The sequence below is a fragment of the Pogona vitticeps genome, chromosome 6 (genome assembly GCF_051106095.1).
Source record: "Pogona vitticeps strain Pit_001003342236 chromosome 6, PviZW2.1, whole genome shotgun sequence".
Lineage (NCBI taxonomy): Eukaryota > Metazoa > Chordata > Lepidosauria > Squamata > Agamidae > Pogona > Pogona vitticeps.
In genome coordinates, this window is record NC_135788.1 from 106,582,376 (window position 1) to 106,609,707 (window position 27,332).

Below are 27,332 nucleotides of genomic sequence, written 5' to 3' on the forward strand. Positions count from 1 at the left end.
TTTAGCTATAGAATGTTTTTATTTTACAGGATGTCAGAGCTGCCACGGCAAACTGAAAGATAAGAAAGTAAGGGCGGGGGGGGGAACGGCCAAAGGATAATATACAAAATATACATATTCCACAGTGAAAATATACTTTTCTAAGTTACAGTTCCCAGAATCCTGTGAACAGTGGTTGGAGATCTATAGCCTTGTCTTCTTGTCCTCTAGAGAACTGAACATGATTTGAAAGATAAGCCATTTCATATGTGGCATATACTTCTTTGTCTTTCCTCTCTGCTTGAATGTGTACAGATGTGCCTTCTTACAGGAGCTGGTAATGTGCTCCCCCCCCCCCGCTTTTGATCAAGATCTGATTCCCTCCACCACTGATCTAACAACATATGTACTTAGCTCTCAATGGAGAGCCAATTTTTTCTTTCTCTTCACTGCTAACTCCATGGATTATACATCGAATTAATGAGAGAAAATCCACACAGCCATCAAGTTTATTTAAATCTAGCACCTATTGTAACAAGTCTTTTTTATTTGAAATACTGCACCAGGCCAAGGCTAGGGCAGTATGGTTTTGTGAATGTCACAGGCACCAACCAATTACAGTTACAACACAGCTGGTTGTTCTGGGGGAAAGTAACTTTATAATTGCCACAGGGTCCAACCAGTCTCTACTCTGTACCATTTGCTTCTGGGAATAATTAAAAGCGATTGTTCATAAGCTAGATTCTCTGAGGACAATTAAACATTGGAGCAAAGGGGTGTGGATATGGATCAATAGCATGTTTACCACTTGAGCTTTTGTTTACCTACATGAACCTGTAAACATTATTATTATTTTAAAAATTATCTTTGGCCAGAAGTGATTGTGGGACAATATACATATAAAATGATGTCTTCTATCAATCTCCTTTTAAAAAAATAGTTTGCCTACTCTCAGCTGTTTTCAGCTTTCCATCCAGATGTTTGGACTCCTCCCAGCTGTCATTGCCGAAGGTCTACCCAAGGAGTCTTATTTCTCAGACCTTTCTTACAGCCTTTTAGAAGCACTCTACATACTCCTGTGCCTAGACTTACAAATCTAGCAACAGAGTGCAACGTCCCGAAATTCTTGGTAGAATCATCTTGACCTGAGAGAGAAAAGGAATTGCAAAGGGCCAAGCTCCAGAGCCTGCCCCATGCCTCTTTGGCTAGTTCTAGTCTGAGCACAGCAAATCCCCGTTAAGATCAGTACCAAGAGGAATGGAAAGATTTTGCTGGGTGGAACTGAAGACTCCATCTGTGGAAGAAAACAAAGAGGGAGACAAGAATAGGAGAGATTATAAAAGCTACGCATGATAACCTAAATGGGAGCACAGCCTCTTACAGACAATGGTTTTATGAACATTTAGAAGTCAATATCATGAAGAGAATTCAGCAACAAGAGAATCTTAACTTTTGTTATACAAAAAAAAAACCAACAAAAAAAAAACAAAAAACCCAGAAGTCCACATTTCTGGGATTAGGTAACAAAGACAGGTTTGAAAACACAAGGCTTCAACTGTGAAAATATCTAGGTACACAACACTTCCACCCTCTAAACCCATCCACTTACTTTCTCCATATGGATCCAAGTTGCCTTCTTTCCGTGAAATTAAATTGTTTGGGCTTTCCATATTTTCGTAGGAATCAGCATCTGCAAAAGAGACCTGGGTAAAAGAAACTTAACTTCTAGTCCCTTAAACAGAATTTACAGGTCTGAATATAATTGGACGTAGCCACAGAGTATACAGCTGCTAACTCTCCTTCCTCCCAGCAACAGGAAATTCAGCAGGTATAGTTTTCTCTAGTATTTACAGACATATGTAATTATGAGCAGAGGTGGAAATTCCTGCCCCATCCAGGGAAGTATGTGAAGAGAAATGGCAACCACCCATAATCAGGTAATATATTAGAAATTCACACCTTCCTTTTTGCTGTTATCCATAGGTTCAGAGCAATCCTAAAAATCTGCTCTTTGCTTATATTTGTAAAATATAAAAGTATTATTTATATCAATATATGCAAAAACAAGGTTTAGACATTTGACCATTAGCTGCCACACCTGAGCTTCTAGTGTGCTAACCCTGCATACTGCTCCTGGGTGTCTCTGTTCTCAACCCACAAGGTCACATTTCCCTCTTAGAAGACCCTGGTGTTTTGGAACTTACCCTCCTCATTGCTTGTGTTGGGTTGCAGATGGGTCTTGATTGCACTGGGGGACAAGGACCCATTCATCTCTTCATAGGACTGGGAGCCTGATGGAGGAAATCAGTACTCATACGTGATAGTAATAGGGTCTCAACTAAATGAAGGACCTACTGTAGCTGTTGTAATTTAACTTATCTGGAGCTTCCTAGTATATTGCAGCCATCCTTTTTCTAAACATAGGCCTTTTGAAAAATATTTTCTCCACCCCCTTCAGAACAGTGCCTAGGCTCCAGGCTTTTAACGGGAAGAGCAAAACCAGAATCACTTGGAGGATTCTTGTGATTCAAAGATCCAACCATCTTTTACCCTCACCTGTAGAGGCCTCACTGTCTCCATCCTGCTTGTCCACATGAGGATCCAGAGCCAGCTGCAGGCGCAAACCTGGGCATAAAGATAGATGCCAAAGCCAGTGCATTCACAGAAGCATCATAAGAACATAAGAATGTACTGTAAAAAGAGAAGTACCCAGCCCAAACTAATTACAGTAATGGGGTTGTTGTGATGATAAATGAGTAGGATGCTCTCCTTTTTTTTTCTTTAGGCATCCTTCAGTCTCGAGAGACTATGGTAACATGCTCTGTATCGAGGACTTGGTTCAGCATCTAGTGTGGCTGAAAAGGCTAATTCGAGAGTGACAATCCCTTCCACACTGAAGACAAATACAATCTGTCCCCTGTCCAGCTCCCTGGTTTTGCTACTTCCGGGACTGCCTCTTTGCCTCGGCCTGCTGGACAAGGGTCTCTTCAAATTGGGAGAGGCCGTGATGCACCGCTTGCCTCCAGGCTAAGCTTGTTGGAAGAATTACAGAACAAAAATGTAGTACTAGTTATTAGTAGCAGTAATAACGGTAATGACGATGATGTGCTATTTTATTTATTTGTTACCTAAGCATTCTTCCAGAGAGCGAAAAATAGTCAGCCACCTCATTTTTATCTTGCCGATCATTCTGTGAGGGATGTTCTGCTAAGAGAGGACACTTCGCCCTAGACAATTTCATAACCAAGTAGGGATGTGAACTTGGGTCTCTCCAAACCTACTCCCAAACATTAGCCACATTACACTGTTTTCTTAGTCTTTAGTAAACATGTAGGTTTACCACATGTAGCATACTTTTAGAACAGCTCCCTTAAGTGGTGTATGAAACTTGTGATTTAGTGTGCTGTATTTTGTGATTGGCCACTGGAATATAAGCACAGGTTTAATTTGCAAGTAAGATTGCCGAGGTCATTAGAAAATGCCATTATGGGAAGGAAAACACATAAACCATAGGGAATACATATTCCCGTAATGTCTACCTTGAGTCTCAGGAAAGGTGCCTTAGATTTTGCATTCTGAGGGTTCTATCTAGTACCTGCTATCAGCCTTGCTGCACCAGGGCTGAAAGATGTCTCCTTTTCCAAGTTCTCATAATTTTCACCATCTGTTGGGGAAACAAAGAGATATGATTACCATCATAAGTGGGACTGAATGGCTTTAAGGGGGTGCCTGCCTTTTACTGAGATATGATAATGTTTTCTCTGGGCAATTATTAGGTTAAGACAGAAAGCCAAGGGTGTTCCCATGGCAGCTTGCTGATGGTACCACAGAGGAAAGTCTCATAACAGGGATATGGGGTGATGAAAGCCACTAAGAGCAACAATTGACATACAGATGTAGTATTGAGACATATGGCAAAATAAGGCTCTCCATCCCATTGAGAGGTCTTACTGGTCCTTCCCTCCTGAGGCCCTCCTTTCACCAGGGGTAAGGAATGGCTTTTAGCTATGCCATGGGTAGGGATGCTCTTACAAACTGCAGGCCAAATACAACTTCAGAGAAGTTCTGAAAACTCAAGATGCTCTCCAGTGCTGGTTGGAACCCAAAGTGTGAAGTTTAAAGTATGAACACAGTCCAGAATGGGAACACACATAGACGGGAAACCAACAACAGTGGTATCATACGGAATGAGGTGTGGCTATCTGGGAGGGCTCAGAAAATGGACTGGTCCAGATTCAAACAAGAACTAGAGGTTCCAATTCTGTGCTAGATTAATCCCAGCAAGGGTGTCTTGCTTCATTCAGATTTATTCATTGCATGCATTGAGATCAAGCTCTCTTTCTCAAAGAGTTATCTCTACAATTCTGAAGGTATCAAAGTCTGTGTATAGTATCTGTTAATTTCATAATTTTATAGATAACTTTGTCTGGGTGTGAGTGTAGTCTAAAATAAACAATACTGTATTTTCTTTGGGGGTATACTGTATGTTTTCCATTCAGCTGAGGGTTTTTTTTTTAAATTCCTCTTTATAGTATCATAGAAAAATGAAGTTGGAAAGGGCCTACAAGGCAATCAAGTCCAACCCCCTGCTCAGTGCAGGAATACAATCAAAGCATATCTACCAGGTGGTTATCTAAGTTTTTCTTGAATGCTTCCAGTGTTGGAGCACTCACCAACTCCCAAGGTAACTGCTTACACTGTTGTACTGCTTTAACAGTTAGAAAGTTTTTCCTGATATTCAACCGAAATCTGGCTTCCTTTAACTTGAGCCCATTGTTGCATGTCCTGCACTCTGGGATGATTGAGAACAGATGTTGCCCCTCCTTTGTATGACAGCCTTTCAAATATTTGAAAAGTGCTATCATATCACCCCTCAGTCTTCTTTTATCAAGGCTAAACGTGCCCAATTCTTTCAGTCTTTCCTCAAAAGGCTTGGTTTCGAGCCCCCTGATCATCCTTGTCGCCCTCCTCTGAACTTGTTCCAAGGACTTAGCATCCTTCTTGAAGTGTGGTGTCCAGAACTGAACACAATACTCAAGGTGAGGCCTAACCAGTGCTGAATAGAGGGGGACTAGCACCTTGCGGGATTTGGAAACTATACTTCTATTAATGCAGCCTAAAATAGCATTTGCCTTTTTTTGCAACCACATCACCCTGTTGGCTCATATTTAGTTTGTGATCTACCACAATCCCAAGATCCTCCTCGCTGGTAGTTTTGCTTAGCCAAGTATCCCCCATCTTGTAACTGTGCAATTGTTTTCTTTTTCCGAGGTGCAGTACTTTGCACTTATCCCTGTTGAATTTCATTCTGTTGCTTTTGGCCCAGTGCTCCGTCCTATCAGGGTCATTTTGAATTTTGTTTCTGTCTTCCAGGGTACGTATTAGCTATTTCGCCCAATTTGATATCATCCGCAAATTTGACAAGCATTCCCCTCTTGCTTAGTTAGACCATCCCAAGTCTCTATGCACTCCCTCGGACACTACCTTCATCAAGTGGATCTTGAGTCAGAATCTTAGGAGCCTCCTGGATATTGTTTTCATACAGTTGGTCAGCTGTGGGTTACAAGGCAGTGGTTGGTTAGAAAATTAAGCCGATATAGTCCCATGACACCTGCTCCCCACCCACCCCATTGAACCCTCCTTCCCTTACCAATATCTGAGCTCCTGTTGTATGAGCCATCTTCTGTCTTTTTTGTGCTGTTTTCGTAGAGAAATTTATCTGTGAAATAAAGAGCAGTGGTTGTCAGGTTAAACTCTGTCTATGAAGAAAAGATGTAAGAAAAAGAAAGGCTGTAGGTCATATGTAGGCAAAAAAAAAAAGCCCAGGTTCAATCACAGTCGTTTTAATTTAAAAGGATCTGAGGGGAGAAACAGAGAAGTGCAGTTTTGCAATGAGACGCTGAGATGCCTTAAGCAGTAAAAGAGGTCTGATTATCTTGTGGTGCTGTTTTGCAGATTAGCCAGTTGCAAATAAGCTTGCTTTTGTTTGGTGATTGGCCCATTTGCCTGTTGATCCTTCAAACAGCAGCTATGAAGAATGCTCTTCTGCAGAGATAATACGTTATTACCTCAGAAATACTAAGTTGTCTGTCTCCATTTCTAACCAGCGATACCTACTTTGAGAAGGTATCATCTCTTTCCCTCAGACCCTAAAGCAGGGGGACAACCTGTAGCCAGATGCAGCCGTTGACCATTCCTCATATGGATACCCTACCCACTTTCCTAACATTCCACTGCAAGAGCCTCGTGGCGCAGTGGTTAAAACGCTGTACTGCAGCTAAAACTGTGCTCACGACCTGGGGTTCAAATCTCAGGTAGCCGGCTCAAGGTTGACTCAGCCTTCCATCCTTCCGAGGTCGGTAAAATGAGTACCCAGCTTGCTGGGGGGGCAATGTGTAGCCTGTATAATTAAAATTGTAAACCGCCCGGAGAGTGCTTGTAGCGCTATGGGGCGGTATAGAAGTCCAATAAATAAATAAATAAATAAATAAATATAAATGGGAAGGAAAACGTGCTGTTCTGGTGTTACTACAAGTAGCAGAATAAATGAAACCATAAAATGGGCTGAGAAACTTTACAAGATAGATAGGTACATAGTACTATATTCTGTTAGAGGGACGTGGTGGTGCTGTGGGCTAAACCACAGAAGCCTCTGTGCTGCAGGGTCAGAAGACCAGCAGTCGTAAGATTGAATCCACACAATGGAGTGAGCTCCCGTCACTTTGTCTCAGCTCTTCGCCAACCTAGCAGTTTGAAAGCATGTTTCTTTAAAAGGGACCAATTAGAACGAGGACTGCTCTCTTGCTATGGTTAAAATGTGCTGGAAACCCATGCTGGAGCGATCTCATGAGATGACCATTTGTGCTGATCAAAGTGTTTGTACCATTCAAAATGATGTCTCCCTCTTTCATTTCTTCCTGGGTATTCTCATAGTTGTCATCATCTAGAGCAAAAAGAGAATTAGAATGATTTAGGTCACTCATACCTTCGTCAGCCTGTGTGTCTTGTTTCTCCCTGTACCGCCACCTAGTTTTTCTCTTCCACGTCCTGTGAACGTAGTGTCAGTTCCCCTCTAAACCAACCTGTTTTGCTTCTGATAACAGTAGATCTTGGACATGTTGTTTACCTTGGATTACAGCTCATACGAGCACCTTATGACCATGTTGGCTGGAGAATTAAGGGAGTTTAAGTCCTAAAAGCTAAAGCTTCTTAGCTCTGGGTTGCAGCACCTGATATTCAGAGCTTGGAAATTACACTTTTGGACTGCAACTCCCAGAATTTCCAACAAACAAGCATGGTCGCTGGCCGTATTTAGAGGTGGGGGTAGGTTGGATTTTGGAAGCTAGAGTGTTAAAAAGTAAAGTTTTGAAGCTTTGCTGGCATCTACCTAAGGGTCCTCTCTATGTTTAGAGAGTATGGTATTTATTATGTCACACTCTAATACAATGCTTTTAGATTGGAATCAATCTAACCATTTCACACAAATCAATGTGAGCCATTTCCCCAGCACAGAGCAGCACTGGGCTAGGTATCCTCTTATAAGCAAACAGCTCCTAACATCAGGTACTGATATTCACACTGGGCCTCAGCCATAGGTGTCTGAGCTCCTGTTCTGTTTTTGGTACTGAATTCCAATTCACTTCTATAGCCTACAATTTCCTGCAGTGAAGCAAGAGATTCTGGATTCAACTGTCTTGATTTTAGGCAGAGGTTGACCATAGAAAGCCATGAGATGGCAGTTTTTTGTGGTCTCCCCTTGCCCTCATCCCCCTAAAGTAATGTATTTTCAGTGACAAATGATGGAAGAAACCACTGTAATTTCAGGAATGAAGATGACACAATATCACCAGCAGAAAATACCAATGACTTGAAATGGCAATGGATGAAAGTTAAAGAAGAAAATGGAAAATAGGATTACAGTTGAATTAAGACTTCTTATTACGGAAGAATTGCATAACAGTAATGTAGACAATGAAGAAATCAAAATTGCTACAGATTTTCTGTACTTTGATTCATCACTCAAAATAGAGACTGTAGTCAAGACAGGAGAAGATGACGAAAGTTTGAAAGGGCACGGAAAACTCCCCTGACGGATTTTTTCAAAATATGATGTTGAAGGAGAACTTCATGGATACCATATTGGGGGAAAGCCTTATATTCTTCAAAGATACCAGGTGGGTTTGAGAACAGTCAAGACTGAATTCTCATTAGAAGCTAAGATAACTAAATTGAAATTATTGTATTTCAGACAATCACATGAGAAGGACGAGAAAAGACAATGATGCTGGGAAAAACAAGAGGCAGTAGATAAGAGGAAGACGTAACATGAAATGACTCAGTAGAAGAAGCCACAACCTTTAATTACAAGATCTGAGCAGGGTTGTTAAATGACAGTATGTTTTGAGGGTCATTGCTACCCAGGGTCTCCATCATTTAGAAAGGACTTGACAGAACCTAAGGTCAACTGCAATGCTGCAAAGGATTCTCGATTGCTGCCCCATGACTTTCCACAGTTAATCAGTAGGGTGGTGTCAAATACCTAACTGACACAGTGCAATATACTACGCATACACCTTGTGGGCCTAAAGTTCAACACCTTACAAATTACTTTCCCACTGTATATCCCATTTACCATCTGATTTGAGTTCTGTTTCACTGTCTGGATGTTCATACTCTTCTTCATCTGAAGGAGCGAAAGAGAGAGGGAGAGAGAGAGAGAAATAAACAAACAAGCAAAGGTGGATACAGCCTAACAGTACTCATTTGATAAGACTTTGGTAGCAGTTATTATGTTCCCCCTCTGCCACTCTGTTGAGCTGCATAAATATTTTAGGACATAATCCAAGATGTTATTTTGCCCCAAGGGCCACAGGTAACCATAAGCTGGGGCCGTATCACAGTGGTTGACGTAGCTTGGGCTCCCCTTGCGCCATCTTCCCATGAGATACACAGCTTTCCCTTCCTATCCTCCTCCCCACTTTCCCCCTATCATTATGCATACTGAATCCCATTACTGTTCCTTTGCTCCAGTACTATCTAGCACTGCGTATAGTTCAGGAATGAAACAAATATTGCAGTTACTTTCCCCTTCCCCTGTAATTCCTGGAATCGCCAGCGGTCATGTCCGCAGGTAAATCTTAGGAGCTGTACGGAAAGAAATCCAGAAAAAGACTTCCCAGCAGGAGCTCCTCAGCTGTCTCCCATGCCAGTGAACTAACCAATGGGGAGACGGTCAACTCAGGTAGGGAAGGGAGCAGTGGGAAGCTGCAGATGAGCCACATGGAAAGCGCCGATATAGCCATACTGAAGTAGGAGATGAAAAGGCAAAGCCTTTCCTAAATGATAGCAAACTGTATCTACTGAGGGATCTCTTAAGATGACTTGAAGGGAAATAACACCTCAGTCTTTGTAGAAAGCCAGCTCAACTCTCCCTTATCACACTGATCTTATGCCTATTGGGGTTTTCCATACATCATCATCCCACCGTAGTGAAGCATTCAATCATGACGTTTCCTCTACCTGCACTCTGCAGGAACAGCTTTACTATGTACAATCTTCTGTTTCGGTGAACTCGACCGAAGTTCCTTCCCTCCTCCACTCTTACCCACCCCACCGCCCAATTGCTGTTGTGCTCTGCATAAGAAAACAGCAGAGGGGGGGGGTTGCTGTGCTCTGGCTGCTTGGTGTGCCCTCTGCACAGCTGAACTGTACTGTGAAAGGCCTGCCACGTGCTGCTCCCAGGGTCTTGCCATAAGCACTTGTGCCAGGGGTTTTGTGGTTTGAAGCCTCCATGCGTACCCAGTGCTTCCTCCACCTACTCTCCCCATGAAGGAGGTGTCGCTCTCTTCCTTCCCCTTCAAACAGGTTTACACATTTCCTGTGCAACGTTTTGCTCCTTAGCTCACATCTTACAAGGCAACCACAAATTTAAATTTTTGATCTGCTTTTTAACCCCCTTTTTTTCTTCTCACGCTTGCAGCATATATGGTTGTACCTTTCTCTTGCAAAACAAAAAATGCGTTAAGAACTCAGAAACATTTGCAACAGCTCTTCTTATCAATAAATTACAGCTTTTACAGCAGACTCTGCTCATGTCAAAAGGGCTTGCTGGGAACATCCCACCGCCACTCCACCACACTATCACCCAAATGTCATGCTAGAGCTTTTCCTATTTAAGCCTCCCATCTGAAAGCACCTCTTAAATTCCTTGGCATAGAAAGTGGAACTTTGGGGAATTTTTTTACCACAACTCCCAGAATCCCACAGCCAACAGAAATTCTGGGGTTAGAAAAGTGTTTTTTAAAAAATAACTGGCAAGGTTTAATTCATACTCTGGACCCACAGGGTGAATCGCCACATGACTATGGCAGGCCACCATCTTCAAAAACAGGCCCATCTAATAATGTGTAAAGCAGAATTGCAGTGTTTAATGCTCAAATGTGGCAAAAAATTCTCCCTCCCTACCATTTTTGCTCAATCCCATAATAATCAGGGATCAGTTCCAATATCAAAAACCTATTGAGAATAAACAGTCTAAGGCAGGGGTCCCCAACCCCCCCCCCATTTGTGGCCCACTGTCAGTCTATGGCCTTCGCAGAACCAGGCCATGGAGACGAATCTCATACTCCCCCCATGCATGCCCACATGCAGGCATGGCCTGCCCACCCACACAGATGGGTCCCCGCCCACTCACACATGCGTGTGAGGGTGCCCTGCTCATCCGCAAGCGCACCATGCCCACCTACGAGCGAGCCATGCTCACCTGCACGAGTGCACCCCACTCACCCATGAGCGCGCCATGCACATCTGTGCATGTGCGCAAGCATGCCATGCCCACTCATGAGCGTGCCACACTCACCAAGCATGCTCGCGAGTGCACCGTGCCCACTCGCAGACCCTGCCCCCCCAACTGGTCTGTGGAAAAGGTTGAAGACCACTGGCCTGAGGGACAGATCCTGGGATGGTAGAGCCTGAAAACAGAGGAGAGGAAGTGTGCTCCCAACCCCTTCACTCTATGATCCACTTCACATCAGATACACACACGCACCGCTTTAGGTGTGGCTGCAACATGCCTATGTCATGGGGCCCTCATGCTGTCATTTTACAGAATATCATAGAATAACTGAGTTGGCAGGGGGCTACAAGGTCATTGAGTCCAAGGCTCTGCTCAATGCAGGAATCCAAATCAAAGCAGATCTGACAGATGGTTGTCTAATTTTCTCTGGAATGCCTCCAGTGCTGGAGTGTTCACCACCTCCCAAGATATTTGGTTCCATTGTTCTACTGCTCTAACAGTTAGGAAGTTTTTTACTCTCACTCAGAATGTTCTCCTTTCATTCTTCAAATGCCTAAGGGCTAAATAAAGTGTGACATGAGTGAAGTCATTATCTTTTTTTACTTCTTCCCAAGAGTAGATGGTGGGATATAAGTACTGTACTGTACTTTGGCATGAGGAAAGCGGCTGCTTTTCAAAGCGGCTGCTTTTATCCCTGCCGGGATCCCAATTACAGTACCCCTTTCCTCCAACAGATGCTGATGACTCTGCTCTGGATGCTTGTGATTGAATAATCAGCTCCAGGTTTTAGTTAGAATTTTAGAAGAGCTATCTGGGATGCTGAACCCTGTTTCCAAAATAGTTTCAGCATGCTGTATAATTCCTAAAAAGTTCAGAGTAGCAGCGAGAGGGAGACAGCAGTGGCAGCAGATCATGTTCCAAGCCGGAAAGGTGGGGCGCTCCCCCTACTCCAGTTGATGGTTGCTTTGTGGAGGGAAGTTCCCACTAGTTTCAAATCGTCCTCTTATTTTAAATATTACACTTGGAAGGGCAGGGAGAAAAGACCCTGATCCCCTCCATAGCAAGAAAAAAATCTGCTAAAGCTCCCATTCACTCAATGTCATAACCCCAGTCTGATGCTTCCTCCCCCATAAACTATTTTTTATAGCCACACAAGATGAAAGATGTATAGATAACATCTTATCCAGTTGGGCCTTGCGACATTATTTGTGGTCTCAGTATTTGTCTTCTCCACCACCACAACCTAAGCATACCTTCCATGTTGACGTTATTGGGCAGGATCTTCCCTTTCTGAAGTAGCTGCCGGCCACTCCTCGGACCCGTGTCTTGTACTACATTCTCATACGAGAAATCATCTGTGGCTTAAGAGGGGGGAAAATGCAAGCGTTATAAAAAGATTGTCCTTCTTTCACCCAGTGGCTACTTCTAGAGGGAAAGCTTGTGTTAGTCCTTTGCAACAAAAGTATTATTGGACTACAATACCCAGAAACCCTGACCAGCTCAGCTAGTGGTGAAGGCTTCTGGGAATTGTAGTCTAAGAAACCTGGGTTGCCCAAGTTTGGGAACCACTGGTACAGGAGGTCTGAATCTAGCCTTACAACTTTCCCTGGATGCCCCCTTCCCAGGCCCCTCGGCCTCCACCCAGTTCTTGTCCTGTAGGCTAAGAAGGATAGCAAAGAGAAATTTCTGCTGTTATCTCCGATCAGTGATCAGAGACAATAGTAAGAAATCCCTTGTGTGACTCTTCCTCCCAATCTGGAGAAGAGGACAAAATATCACCTGCTCAGAAAGCATTTGCAAGAGCTGGACCAGAGTTTCAACCTTCCTCGCTCTCTCCTGGGCAAGAAGGAGGGAGCAAGAGCAAATCTGGATTCCCAGCATAAGTGCTAAGTGAAGAATTTCCACCTGGTGCTCCACCTGAGGACCTCAGGGGTTATAGCAAAGCCTGATGATGTCCCATTCTCCATATAAGCCTAGTGGGAGGACGTTTAACCACCCATCTGAAACTAACTCTTCACCACTGCTGCATCAGGTAGTTATAAAATGGATGTCTGGAACAAAAAACAAGAGTTAATTCTCTTAAGTGGGAGGAAAGTAGTGAGTCAGTAACATACCATATTGATTTCCTGGGTGCATTAGAATCCCATTGGAGATGTGTCCCTTTTTCCGCTTGGCATAAAAATACCTTCCAGAAACCAGAACACAATACAGTGTAACATTAATGGAATATTGACACATGAATTTGACACAGCCCACTATGAGGGCCTTAATGGGCCCAAGTGGCAGGATATACATTATTAAATGAGCTAGACAACCATAAAAATGTAAGTGGATTGGACATCATAAGGTGTACACCAAATTCCAGAAACTGGATGTTCTAGTCATAGGATTTTGGAGTCCGTCATCTGCCTTAGGAGTTGCTTATACAGCCAGCCCCATCATGTCATGTTCTTCTTGGTTTATTGGAGAATCCTTGTTTTCCAGCCTAATTAATGTAGGGATGGAGGCCACCAATCTGTCTGAGCGTCTGCAGTCTCGCATGCTGCCTTTAATATTTTGGCTGAAAGGGATCTTTCTGGGTTAGGGTGACTGTCACTCTGTCCAGCACTAATCAATTCTTCTTTCCTGCCTTTGAATTCAAAGAGAGCCCTGCCTCTCTGCTCAGTCTTTCCCGCCTCTCTGTTGTCTGTTGGTAGCAGACAGTAAGTCCTGTTAAAGTCTTTTGCTGCGAGCACTCATGTTTGTCAGTTTGCTGTTTGATCTGTTTGGTAATAAAACTTCTTAATCTTTCTGTTACAAATGTCTCTGAGTGAATTATTGAGACTGTAAGTGCCAGTTGAGTGATTGACTAATCTGGGGAGCTTGAAGCTATTCTGCTCTGTAAATCCCTGCACTTCTGCTGCACAGCTAGAGGAATTTAACCAAAAATTCTCTGCAACATAGTCTCTCAGGTTCTTCCACTACTGATTGTAACTCATCTTTTCTCCACAAACCTCACTGTTATCAACCATCCTTGCATTCTTGCTCACTCTGATACTTGCCTCCCACCAGGAGACTTCTTTTTCATCTGTTGCTTACGAGCACGAGCAGCTGAAATTGAAGAGAAAGGTTACAAAATGGTTGGTATGAAATAATTTCTCTCCAGAAGCCATCCTACCTTGCCAAAGAGCTTCACATATGCAAACACACACATGTACTGTAGATGAGTTTCTCCTGAAAGCAATGTATCAGGTTAGATTTTGGAAAAGTGCTGACTAGGTAATTCTTGGAGCAATAATCCATAAAAGCAACTTTTCCAAGATTGATCAGGAGGCATGAAAATAGCAATATGGTGCTGGAGCAAAAATTGAACATGGCCACGATAAAGGAGAGCTGTAGTCCTTAAAGACTGACAATTTTTAGTTCAGCACAGGCTTTTGTGGAACAGCATCCACTTCTTCAGACACTGAAATGCAAATACAGTATACAATCAGTATATTCATACGTATCCTCATGACCAGTTGAAGATACTAATAATAAAGCGATAACTGTTTGTTAACACAGTCATGGGACAATCAAACTGTTAATTACTTTAATTAGCAGGTCCTGGCCAGGGCAGTAGCTGTAGGCCAAGAAGACTTGACTGCTACAGAGATGCTGAGAGATTTTTCTGGGAGACAGTCTTTAAAGCACAACAATATTTTATGCTTTCTTTTTCTTTGGCCAACTTGTTTGTCCGTTCACTTTCTGCTGATAGTACACAAAGTAAAATCTACATGGCCCCGTAAGTCACTTTTATGTAGGCACAGGTTATTTTGAAAGCATTAGGTTTAAGCTACAAGCACTGAGAGAAGGAGTTACAGGAAGAACTTCATCATTAAATACTGTATTGTGATTGATTTTAGCTGTGTGCCTATAACACTCACCACGTTGGAGCCATAGGAAGCAGAAAACAGAACTGACACAGACAACGGCACAGCCTAGAGCCACTATCCATATTATCCAAAGCTGATCTCCAAGAAGTTTCCAGTTGCCTTTTAAGAAGTATGAGGGAAAAGGGTTAACTTGGCTCTGTTTTTAAACATGTCTCTATCAGAGGTGGGAAACAATTCATTAAAAATTATTCATTACCCTAATTCTTTCAATTTTTGAGCAGCACATTTAAAGGGTGATATTTTAATTGTTAAATTCATAAATGGTGCTTTTTCAACGTTTCTGTTTATGTTAGCTTGCTATGGTCATTTCTTCTAATTCTAGATGACATATAAATCATAACAATTCAACAGATTAATCAACAAATGAAGTAGCAAGTTCACATTTCAAGATCAACAATGTCTATAAATTCGCGAAGGCTTTCATGGCTGGGATCTAATGGTTGTTGTGGCTCTTTGGCCGTGTTCTGAAGGTTGTTCTTCCTAACATTTCACCAGTGTCTGTGGCCGGCATCTTCAGAGGACAGCAGTGCTTAATTATTTCAGCTTAATTGTCAAATTCTGCTTTGTAATTAAGCTGCAACTTGAGGAGAAAAGGTTCATCTGTTCATTACACCAGCTTCAAATCACTTTATCACTTTAAATTTTAATTGATATTGATCATCCTCCTGCAAGATATCACCCTTCAGATGTGTTGAATTACACCACCCATTCTCAAGGGAGGGGGTATGGCTGGTACATTTGAAGGGGGGGCACAGTCTGGAAACAATTCTTCACACACCACCTTATAAAGTTCCTTCTGCAATTTAGAAAATCTTAATTCACACTATATTTCTTTCATATTGTTTTTATGTTTTACCATGGTAAAAACAAAAGATGAGACTAGCTGGATTACACCACTCATCATCCTTAGTCCACCATAGCAATTGGAAAGATGGCAGCCACATCCCAATTTATTTGGATGGTACCAAATTTTAGAAAGAAGGCTTCTGGGTCAGAAAGGCTTATTGGTCTACTGGAAAATACTTCTGAAACTAACAAGTTCATTCCATGAACTTCATTCTGCCCACTCGTGACTTACTCTTTGCCTTCACCTCTAGCTGAAAACGGTGCCTGTGATTCTTCCATTGGCAAGTGTAGGTTCCAGAATCATTAGAGGTTACTGATGGAAGGATTAAAAAGATGACATTGGATCTCATGCTTAGCCAGGAACGAGAAGAGCGCTGTATTGTTACATTTATCAGCACTCTCTCTATTTCAGACATTGAATCATGCTCAATCCAGAGCAAGGAGCCCTTTGTCCAGTTGCTGGGTGTTGAGGCATTACAGGGGAATGATTTCAGATCCATTTCTGGCTGAGCAAATTCTTTCCGGTGACCTATAGAAGAAGAAGGTAGTTGCAGGTTGAGTAGAAACATAGTGTGAAGCTAAAATGTAAAATCTTAAACTCTATTTAAAATTGAATTTTTAAGAACACTTCAGAAAACCTCAGTCTTGTATCAGCGTCCCCCCCCCCAAAGTGGGACCTTCTGGCTGCTTTTGGGCCACAATTCCCATCATCCCCAGTGAGTCAGAAAGACTCCAAGACATGTGGAGTGCACCATTGTGGGGGAAATGGTCTTAAACCTGACGGATAAATGTTTAAAGAGCAGTGCTTAGATCTAACTGACCACTGGAGGTTTGACATTTGTTTTGAAAACATCTCTATATTTGCCCAATAAAAATGCTTGAAGAGAGCCAAGCAAGAGCACACCCCGCTCCAGTCTTGTTTCAAAAGCCACCTTAGGGAACAACTAAGGTTTACTGCTGCTAGTGCTCACCTAAATCACCATTTGGCTCATGCCCCCTTCTTTCTAGGTGACACTATTGGCATGTCCTCTTGCCTAGCAGCTCATCCAAGGGAATTCCCTCCCATTATCTAACCCGGTCCAGACCTCTGGATGGAAACCCACCAGTTCAATCTCCTCTTTTGTCCCATTCACTTTTCTCCAATCCCTACTAAATCTTCCAGTAAAATTCCAGTAATGCTTCCCCCTAAAAAATATCACAACCACAGAACCCCCACCCCCCAAGACAATTTCAATTTTAAGAACTTCTAACCCCGACTCCTGCTTCACACTCAAACATGGAAAGCAACCTTTGATGTCAACCTGTTTGGCTAGCATTAAAGGAAAGGAGCTGTTACCACTACTTGAATCCTCCTCTCCCTCACTGTCTTCTAGTTCCTCTTCAAATGTGTCAGAGTCATTATCACCTGAATAAAAGAGACCCAAATGACTGCCTATCTCGCTTTTTCCGCAGCACAAACAATCTACCCTAGCCTTTTATTTCTTTCCTCTGCATGCTCTCATTTTTAACTGGTAACTTCCTCTATATGGGATGCAACTTCCAGTGATGGAGTAAGGAATAGGAGATGCACTTTTACCTTGTGCAGGGCATTGGCTATGGAAATCCTGCAGGGGTATGAGGCCTGTTCTGTGCTGGATGCTGTCATTTTCCCTCGGCCCCTTGCCTCTCCCTCCATTAGGGTTGCCAACATTCTTTGATATTTCAGGGATGAAACCTGATAGCATATTATGGGGCACGGCTGACAAACAATGGAGTGGATGAGTTTTTTCTTAGTTTCATGCCTCTGCTGCCAGGCCTTGTGCTCAGGGGTCACAGTACTGGTGTTCCACATCCTGCCTTGCTCCAGATGGCATGGTGGTGCCAAGAATATGGAAGAGAGTGGAAGGTGCATACGCTTGGACCTGTTGTGCCATCTCAAGCAACACAAACACCTTCACACTGAGCCAGTGAACTCTGCCACCAGCTAGGAACATGTGGAGAACACACACAATCCTCACCATCATCTTAGAACTGCAGAGCTGGAAAGGACCCTATGGATTATCAAATCCAGATGCTGTCAAGGAGGCACAGTGGGGAATTGAACCCCCAACCTCTGGCTCCACAGTCAGATTACTTAAATTGCTGAGCTATCCAGCTGTTCCAACTATCTCCTCCTTAAGTGTAGCCCAGTCTGAGATTCCTCTCCTCTTGTGCAGACTGGGAGAAAGAGAGCCCTCTCATGAGAATTCATTCACAGGGCTGAAACCTGGCAATCTCACCATCCCTCCTTATTCAACAGACTATTTATTTATTTATTTATTGGACTTATATACCGCCCCATAGTGCTACAAGCACTCTCCGGGCGGTTTACAATTTAATTATACAGGCTACACATTGCCCCCCCAGCAAGCTGGGTACTCATTTTACCGACCTCGGAAGGATGGAAGGCTGAGTCAACCTTGAGCCGGCTACCTGGGATTTGAACCCCAGGTTGTGAGCACAGTTTTAGCTGCAGTACAGCATTTTAACCACTGCGCCACGAGGCTCTATGTGGCACATGTTCTGACCCTGCACAACAACATTGCTCATTAATTCAGCCTATATGGTTAAATGGGCCATGATATGTGTACAGTTACAACGAGCTCGTAGACTGGGTGGAAGGGGGTGTGATTTTAAGAAGCCTGTGTTGTAAATATTACAAGACTGGTTTTATTATCTCCTTGGACATTCCTCCCAGATCTGTGATCCTTGACTCTTGACATTTTCATGAGTCGAACTACCAACATGGCTTGCCCTGAAACAATGTTTGTTAAGGCATCCAAAAAAGACATGTAATTGACTGTACTATTTTGGCAATGGGGCACATTGGGAGCTGTGATGACTCAAGAAGGCATAGGTGGGAATAACTAATCTTATACCCAGTCATTCCCATTGCTGGCCAGTGGGATGGTGGAAGGCAGGTCCATGTGAATGCAGTAAATCAGTCCTCAGTCTTAGAGTGAGATTGCAACAGACATACAGAATGTGTTCACACACCACAATCAGTCATGGTCTGTTGTTTAAGCCATGAATGGCACAGATGGCCAAGCAAAGGGTCCCTTGCCTTCTCCTTCTCTTATAGTTTGTTTCTCCTGCACCTCTTTTATCAGCTGTTGCATCAGAATAGGCAAACAGGGAAAACAAGGTTCAGGCCATGGTCACAGGTTCAGAGGTCACAACAAGCCATGTTTTAATGAAATTAGACAGAGCAGAACAGCTGACTTGCTATTTGTGCTGGTGGTTTGGTGATAAAGGAGTAGTATTGGTATGTACTTGTTATAAACATTCACTTATGCTCTGCCTCTGTACATGTGTACATTAGAAGTGATGCCTGCTGAAATTTCCTCTTCTAAGGAACTATTAAAAATAGAAAAACCCTATCTTCTCTCTTATCTGATTACCCATATCTACCACCTAATTCTACCAAAACCAAAATCTTAGAAAACATGCATAGCTCAATAGTTTTTACCCTTCAGAAGATGATTTCAAAGGCATAATATTACAGTGGGGTCTTGACTTAAGAACGGCTCAAGTTAAGAACATTTTGACTTAAGAACCACTCTCATAGGAAAATATTGACTTGACTTACATACTTAGATTTGAGTTAAGAACTGAAAAAAACCCACATGGGAGGCAGGGAAAGTGCAAAATGTGAACTTTTAGTTAACTGTTGGCCAGTGAAAAGGGTGCCTGTCTGCTTCCTCACTCCTCCCAGCGTTTAGAGAGTGGATTGGGAGACAGTCTTCAGACTGCCTGATACTGTACTGCCTGGACTGTATTTTCCCTGCCTTCCCTGAACCTTTCTTGACCTAAGAAAAAAAGAAACAAAATATCCCCCTCCAGTGGTCGAAGGCAGAATAGCAGCTTCCCATTAGTTTCTATGGACGGAAAAGAGCAGATACGGATCAAATGGTTTCCAATGTATTCCTATGGGAAATGCAGATTTGACCTGCAAACTTTTTGACTTGAGAACCGCCTTCCAATACGGATTAAGTTCTCAAGTCAAGACCCCACTGTACATTTTTATTTAATATTATGCTATTATTTACATCCACACCCCTCCTTACCATCTGTGTCATTGTCAAAGTATTCATGCTCTTCAAGGTGTTCATCTACAAGGTAGGAAACAAAAAGTAAAGGTAACATGACAAAAACCATTTGTTATAGATATCCTGTAATTAGAAGAAGGAAATGCTTAACCAAATAAAACATCTGATTGTTATAGCAAGAACTTTTCTTGCCTTTTAAGAGTATGTAAATTATCCTGATTTATTTGGTGACTGGTCTTCAGGACTTAAGCACAAGATTCATTTAAAGTCTGATTTTGTAAATTCTAAAGACATCTCCAGTGTTGTTGTGCTTTCATCCCTAATTCTGGATTAGCTGTAAATGTGTTTCTTTTCAAACTTTACCATATCTTTATTGTGGTTTTTGCAGAGATGCTTCCCTAGGTAGTAAAGATATCTGGTTGCCACAGTAAGAGATTTTCCTGACTATGTGTTTTGTTTTGCGATTGGTCGCTGGAAGGTAAAAATGGACTTAATTTGTAAGTCTGACTATTTAGGCTTATATTTGTGGTGGTGGGAAGCATGTTAATCATAGAAACATTTGCCTTCACCCCTAGTTTGACCCCTCCAAGAAACAGAGGTTTGGATCATAGCATATGAGGTGAAAATTTAACTTGTATGATCAGAACGTTCAGCCTGGAGGCAAGCGTTGCATCAAGGCCTCTGCCAATTTGAAGAGACCCTTGTCCAGCAGGCCGAGGCAAAGAAGAAGTCACGAAAGCAGCAAAATCAGGGAGCTGCACAGGGGACAGATTGTATTTGTCTTCAGTGTGGAAGGGATTATCACTCTCGAATTGGCCTCCTCAGCCACACTGGATGCTGTTCCAAATCCTCCATACAGAGCAAGTTACCATAGTCTTTCGAGACTGAAGGATGCCTAATGTAATGTCCCACTTGAATTGTAGGCAGGAGTTTGAGATACACTCCATGTTCAAGGGAAATCAGTATATGTTTTCTCAGTGTTAATTAATTAATTACATTTCTACCCCACCATTTAGTGGCAGGCCACTACTCTGGGTGGGTTACTACAGAATATAGAAATAACAGAAAAATATCAGAAGAAAAAAGAACCACCCTCCCTAAATCCCTAGGCCCATAAACATCACAAAGGTACAAACCCAAGACCCAAGATGGCGTCAACAATAACATCATGTTGAACAACAAAATCAGATGGTCAGAAAATAAAATGCTTTAAATTGCATAGGGAAGAGATTCTCAAAGGTGTAACTGAAGAAGCATGTTTTTATTTGCTTTCTGAACGCTGTGAGGGTGGGGGCTTGAGGCACCTCTGCCTGAAGTGAGCTCCATAGAGAGGCAGCCACCACTAAGAAGGCCCAGTTCCTAGGAGCAGACTTTTGGGCCTCTCTGAGGATGGCCACCCATAACGTCAAGGCTTGGGAGCTGCAGGTGGAACAGGTGGTAGACCTGAGAAGAGATGCTTTGCCAGATGGTGAGGTCCTAAACCATTCTACTGTGAATCTAATGAAGATTAAACTTCAGAGCCCCTAATCTCCAGAAGCGACATTAGTCCACATTTTTTTTAAAAAGTGATGATCTTCATGAAACAACCCCGTTTAAGATAACAGTGGTCACTCAGACCTTGATATAACAAGACAAGCTTCAAGGCTTCCAAAACTGAGGTCCAGAAGTTCTTAGATGACAACCCAGATAGTGAAGGATCTGTAAAAGGGATATCACAGGAAAACACTTCTTAGAATCAAAGCTCATGCCCATACAAGGATGGCCCAGACTGTACTTTTAAGAGACTTATAGCTTGTTGAGTAAAAGTTAAAGTAAAGCCAGTTTTCCCTGTTGGGGCCTTGTAGTTCTGATCAGAGCAGAACTGTTACTAATTCACAGGGGTGCTACAAATTAGAAGTAAGGGGGCGGGGGGGACGGTATGTTGAACTTGGTCATGTCTGGATTGTATTAATAAATGCTGATGTTTGCAGAAAATTTGGATACGCTAAAATTCATTCTACAGAATGTAATAGCAGTCCATATCACAAACATTGTTTAAAGAGGAATTTTCAAATGCCCCTGTCCAGGGAAAAAAAATTAAAGCCAGAACAGTAAGCATGTTTCCTAACACCGTTAAAATGCAAAGCATTTAAATCTCTTCCATTAATAGTATGGATTTGAAGTAAAGCTACAATAATAATATATATATTTTGGAACACTATATGATGGAAATAGATCTCTCCCCTCTTATAAACAGAGCTTGGAAAAATTACATTTTGGGGCCATAACTACCAGAACACTTCAGCTATGTCTCTTTTCTGATTCAGAGAAAATCAGAGAGTTGTACATAATGCCTGATAGGTTTCATCTGATGGCGAAGACTAATCTTCACAGATTTATTTGCATATTATTTCTATAGTTGTCTGCCTTCTCTCTATCTGATGTACAAGGCAGTCTGTTTAACCGGGTATGGGTAAGAGTCTGCCTCCAGGACCTTAGAGAGAGAGAGATTTTCTACCACCTGATATTTGGTCTGTTTAAAAAAAAAAGAAATACCAGGAATTCTGCATGGGAATCATGTGCCTTATTACTAACTTGAGGTCCTCCAAAATAAGCTTCTTCATAAATCCCAAACTTCCTTTCCTTCTTCCGCATTTTAAGTTCGAAACCAAACTTTCAAACTGTGTTTAAAGTTTAAACTGTGTTTAAAGTTTGATTTTGAGAGGTACTCTGAATTAAAAAGCCACAAAACTTACATACTTAATGATCACATCTGAAGACTGTATGGGAGAATATTAATTTGCCTAAATAAAATACTTTACATTTTATTTTTGACCAGTTGTTCAGTATCACATCATTTGTAAATGTGGGAGAAGGACACAATTAATAAATATAACACATGCGTGAAGCATCCCTAGACAATGTTCTGCAGCTTTGTTCCTTGTGATCTTCTATACAGTGATTCCCGTTAATTCCATCCAGTCATGACTAGATGATGGGAGTAAAAAACAACTGAATGGATTCAATTTGAAGAAAGCTGCCACAGAGTTTTGTTATAGCCTGTCCACATTTTAGATACATTTTTTCAGAATGAAAAGACTCACCAGTTCCATTTGAGAGTTTGTACTTTGTCACTGAAACTTCATCCCACGTACAGTTAAACAATGTGTTATCATCTTCAGATGTGTCGTAGAGTAAGCTCCATGCATCACCCAGATGGGCTTTGGAGTTATGGTACTTAGCATAGACAGAAAGCAGGTAGTCCCCGGATGGACTGATCCAGGTCAGAGAACTGGAAGTCAGTGTACGTTGAAAAGGGCATGGCAGGAACACTGTGTGAGATTCTGGGGGATTTAAGAGAAAAATACTGAACGTTTCATTTTAATTCTTTCTTATTTTATCATGAGGGTAAAGGTAAAACTGTCTGTCTCATTATCCAAATGCTGATAGAAAAGCTTGGGCATATAAAAAGATCAGCTTTCAATGAAAATTTAGCAATATAGACAGTGAAGGAATTCTGGAAGGAAGTTTAAAAGCTGGGTGCAACCCCAAAAAGGGCCCTCTCTGCGGTCACTACCTGTTTCACGTCTGAATGTAGGGACAGCCAAAAAAGGACCTCTGGTAATTATGATCTTAGTACATATGGGCATATGTACACCTGCATAAATATATATATATATATATTTATGCAGGTGTAGGGGAGAGAACCAAAGTCATTTGATCCTTATAGAATACAAAGGTAAGGGCATTGCAGTACCTTTATTTTTCTACTTTAAAAAATGAACAAATATCAACCTAAACCAGCCTTCATCAGGCTGTGCACTGTGGAAAATGCAGAGATTGGGGAGGGGGGGGGAGATTTTTTTTAAAAAACAGTGATACCAGTATAAAGTAATCTCCTATTTCTGTCTCTAAGTCTCTGCTGAAAATTATCAGTGCTGTGAGTTTTCCTTTTCTATCCTCATGACAGATAACTGCAGCCTTTCACAGTTATTAACTTCAGTTGCAGAATTTCTGATATCACAGCCCCCTGAAAAATGAAGATGTCCGTGTTGATCAACAACGTTTTCTTAGTTGCTGCACTAAGATTTAATTAATAACAGTGGTTTTCAGTTTAAAAGTTGTGATTCAAAAATGGAGGGAAAGTATGGGGAGGAAAAGAATAAAACAAGCAAACTTGAGTACCACAAGTTTTCTGTTTTTCACACAATGTGCTTTAATTTGGCAAGTTCCTTGCTTGTTAATCCAGATGCTTGGGGGAAAAGGAAAGGCACTCTGTATGTGGTCAGAAAGACTCTTCATGGCCATAGCATTTTACTGCTACCTGTCTCCCATGCCACCCCCAGCCTTTTATGACCTTCCCCATTTATGGAACCTACCTGTGGTTTCTACAATGTTCGTTGTGTTCTCCTGTGCTCTGCCGGCTGATCCCCACCATCCCAGCCAGAGCAGAAGCAGGCAGTGCAGGATGGGTACCATTTCTCCTTTCCAGTCTTCCCCACTGCTCACGGGGCCCCAGTAACTGGACACTGGGAGGCTCAGGCAGCCCAAAAGGGGCGGTCACATTCAACCACTAGCTGCTTTAGCTGAAAAAGGGGCTCTCTGGAGCGTGAACTCTTCCCATCACAGTCCCCTGAGGGCTGAGCAGCTGCCCTGAGGGAGGAGAAGAAAACTAGAGAAATCATGTAAGAATGAGGAAGGCAAGAACCGAACTTTTGCAATGAGATTAGCCATGGGAAGTTTATTTCTCTACTTAATTTCTTTACTTCATTAATGTACTACCCTTTTATCAAGGCATTTAAGGGAGATTTCATTTTAATATATTAAAACCAAAAGGAAAAGTAACAAAAAAAGTAGACTTCAATTGAGACTTTCCTCAAGAGACTTCAATACGGTCTTTGTGGCCTCCACTTCTCCTTGTCTTCTTTCTCCCCACAGAGATCTTTAAATAATGCTTAAGAAGAGGAGGAGGAGGAGCTGCCCCAACTGAATTTCCTCAAGCGGGGTCAGTAGCACTTTGGCACTTGGGTAGTTCTTCAGTTTATCACACAGACTTCCAGACCTACTTATTCAAGCCAGCAGTTGCCAGTGCGCATAGAAAAACTGACTGGATCAATCTTTGGCTGTTTCAGATATTGCACCCCTGGACAGTCCTTTCCTTAATGCTTTGTCTGTTTAAAAAAACATGTTAGCAGGTCATCCATCTAGTTTTCTAACAGTCGCACAGAATCCTGCGAGCTTTCTAGGGCACCATTTTGTTTCACAGGAGGTTCTAGATGAGTCTCTAGGGCCACACCGTGTAGTGAGAAGCTGGATCTAGCAATCCTAATCTAGAAGACAGCCAACATTACCTGGTGGATACATACTGAAAGGAAGACTAGCAACAGCAGACTGTCAAGGACATCCATCCAATCTGCAGCTGTCAGACTTTTTTTCTTGTTCCTCTGCTGCCAGAGTTTGGCCACCGTCATAGCTATTTTGGATGTGGATGCGGCCACCTTAAACAAGGATGCTGTATTTCATCCAAACCAGACTGTGATGTTTTTCAGCCAAGAAGTTGTTATGAATAGGTATGGAACTTTGTTATGAATAGGTATGGAACTAGTAGTAATACATACTGATGTTAGTTAGGATACGTCCAGGCCAGTGGAAATAGTGTTGGGGGATTGTTTGGCTGGCAAAGGCATCTGAACTGTGCAAGCGTGCAAAGGGCAAAATCCTTGTGCAGAGAAGAAACTGTAAACAGTTGAACTGACAAGTCAATAGAAGAGGAACTGATAAACAACAAAGAATCAACAGGCGTTGGAGGAAAACGGCTATAGAAGACATGATCTGGAAGTGATGAGAAAGCAATTTCAGAGGGAGAACCCTGAAACTGCAAAAATCCATAAAGGAAGGAGGACTGCAGCCTTTATATTTGAAAAGATACCCACAGAAACATCAAGGCATGCGCATTTCCCTGTGCCCCTTTCTTTGGCCTAGCCAGCCAGCAGAAAGGGATGTGTGTGAGAAAGTCAGTGAATAACAGAGACAGGCGGAGGGAATGGATGTGTTGATATGATTCCCTGAGTATTCAGAATTACTAAACTATATAACACTAGAAATCTGATTGGTATCCATGACATTCTTTTTCGGATATACAGTTCCACCTATAAGCATTTGTTTAAAAAAAATTCAAGAATTTGTAACTTATTTTCGCAATCATTTTTCTCTTGGATGATCTGCTGTAACAATCTGTACTTTCCATTTCTAATTTTGTAACAATGTGTTTTTTGTGTTCTTCTCTCATTCACTTTAATTCACACACAAAGCATTTGCTGCTATAGCACATGTTGTCTATGTACAATCAAATTAGTAAGAAACACATTTGAGATTCATTAGTCCGGGGAGAAAATGTTTCTCCTTCAACATCTATGGCAACGGGCATATGTCACTTGAGTTATTCATTGTAATTTTGTTTATATTCTAAAAATAATGGCTAATTTTACAATTGTTCTTCTAAATTAGTAGATGTAGTTTTATGCAAATCACGCTGTCCACTTTTTCTTCCTTTTTTGGTTAACAAGTAGCCATCCTGTGATGTCCCAGCTCCCGTCTTTCACTACTTGAAAACCAAGTGGCCATTGGTCACCTCAGGTGTCCTGTTGCCATGACATTTTGTGCCACACCTGGGAGCAATAGACCATTTTAAGGGATACGGGACCATGTTCACACATCTCTCTCCTTCAGCACCCCACTACTGGTTGCTCACTATTGAATCTATCTATCTATCTATCTATCTATCTATCTATCTATCTATCTATCTATCTATCTATCTATCTATCTATCTATCTATCTATCTATCTATCTATCTATCTATCTATCTATCTATCTATCTATCTATCCATGTATTTATTTATTTATATCCCACCCATCTAGACCAAAGTCTACTCTGGGTGCCTAACAACACTCAAGAATAATAAAATAAAATAAAATAAAATAACAACGTTAATACAATTGAAAATAGCAACTAAATTAGGTATTGACAGGAGGGAGGGCTGCCTAAAGAGACAGGTCTTGAGTTGGCTCTTAAAAACACTCAGCAAGGGAGCCACACAAATTTCTGGGGGCAGATTGTTCCAGAGGTGAGGGGCCACTGCCGAGAAGGCCCGTTTTCTTGCTCTTTCTCTTTGGGCCTCCCTCACGTTAGGCTGCTCAGCCACCCATCTTGACTAAAGCAAGTGATTCAGGTAGGTCTAGGTGGGAGGAGGTGTTCTGTGAGATATTGAGGTCCTAAACGGTTTAGGTCTTTATGTGTTATCATTAGTACTTTAAAATCGATGTGGAAATGAACGGGAAGCCAATGCAGAGCAGCAAGTGTAGGGGAGATATGTTGATGTTTTCTCACCCCAGTAAGAAGCCTGACTGCCGCGTTCTATACCATTTGAAGGTTCCACATCAATCTCAAAGGTAGCCCCACGTAGAGCACATTACAGTAGTCTAATCTCAGGAATATCTCCCAGTTGCCTTCTTGATGCCTGCTTCATCCAGAGCTAGCCCTGTTATTAGGCAGAGTAAGGCAGGCGCCTCACATGGCAGAGGCTGAAAGGACGTAGAATGCACTGATGTGTTATGCGTCATATGACCTACTCTGTCTTCATTATCTCACTCCCCTTTCCCCCTTTGGTACAACACTGCCATGGGAATTCTAGCAGTCAAAAAACATAATTTTCCCGAGCAATGTCACTGTGACGCAGTGCTAGATAGAGAATC

At 42.1% G+C, this 27,332-nt stretch overlaps 1 protein-coding gene across 2 annotated transcripts; it reads right to left on the minus strand.

The window, feature by feature from the left end:
* On the minus strand, positions 1–27,235 carry CD19 (CD19 molecule). Of its 2 annotated transcripts, XM_020792896.3 has the most exons (18): positions 23,960–27,235; positions 22,685–22,924; positions 21,219–21,299; positions 19,620–19,664; positions 15,767–16,063; positions 14,680–14,787; positions 13,816–13,864; positions 12,889–12,959; positions 12,028–12,135; positions 8,612–8,662; positions 6,863–6,922; positions 5,630–5,698; positions 5,464–5,532; positions 3,575–3,643; positions 2,536–2,604; positions 2,184–2,270; positions 1,589–1,669; positions 1–1,273 (listed from the first exon to the last, which is right to left on the minus strand). In XM_020792896.3, exons 1-18 carry the CDS (start codon positions 24,057–24,059, stop codon positions 1,191–1,193), a joined length of 1,737 nt encoding a protein of 578 aa, XP_020648555.3. In that variant the 5' UTR covers positions 24,060–27,235; the 3' UTR covers positions 1–1,190. The 2 variants fall into 2 exon arrangements, with proteins under 2 accessions (XP_020648555.3, XP_020648557.3); XM_020792898.3 differs by lacking the exon at positions 21,219–21,299.
* Positions 27,236–27,332: the final 97 nt, after the last annotated feature.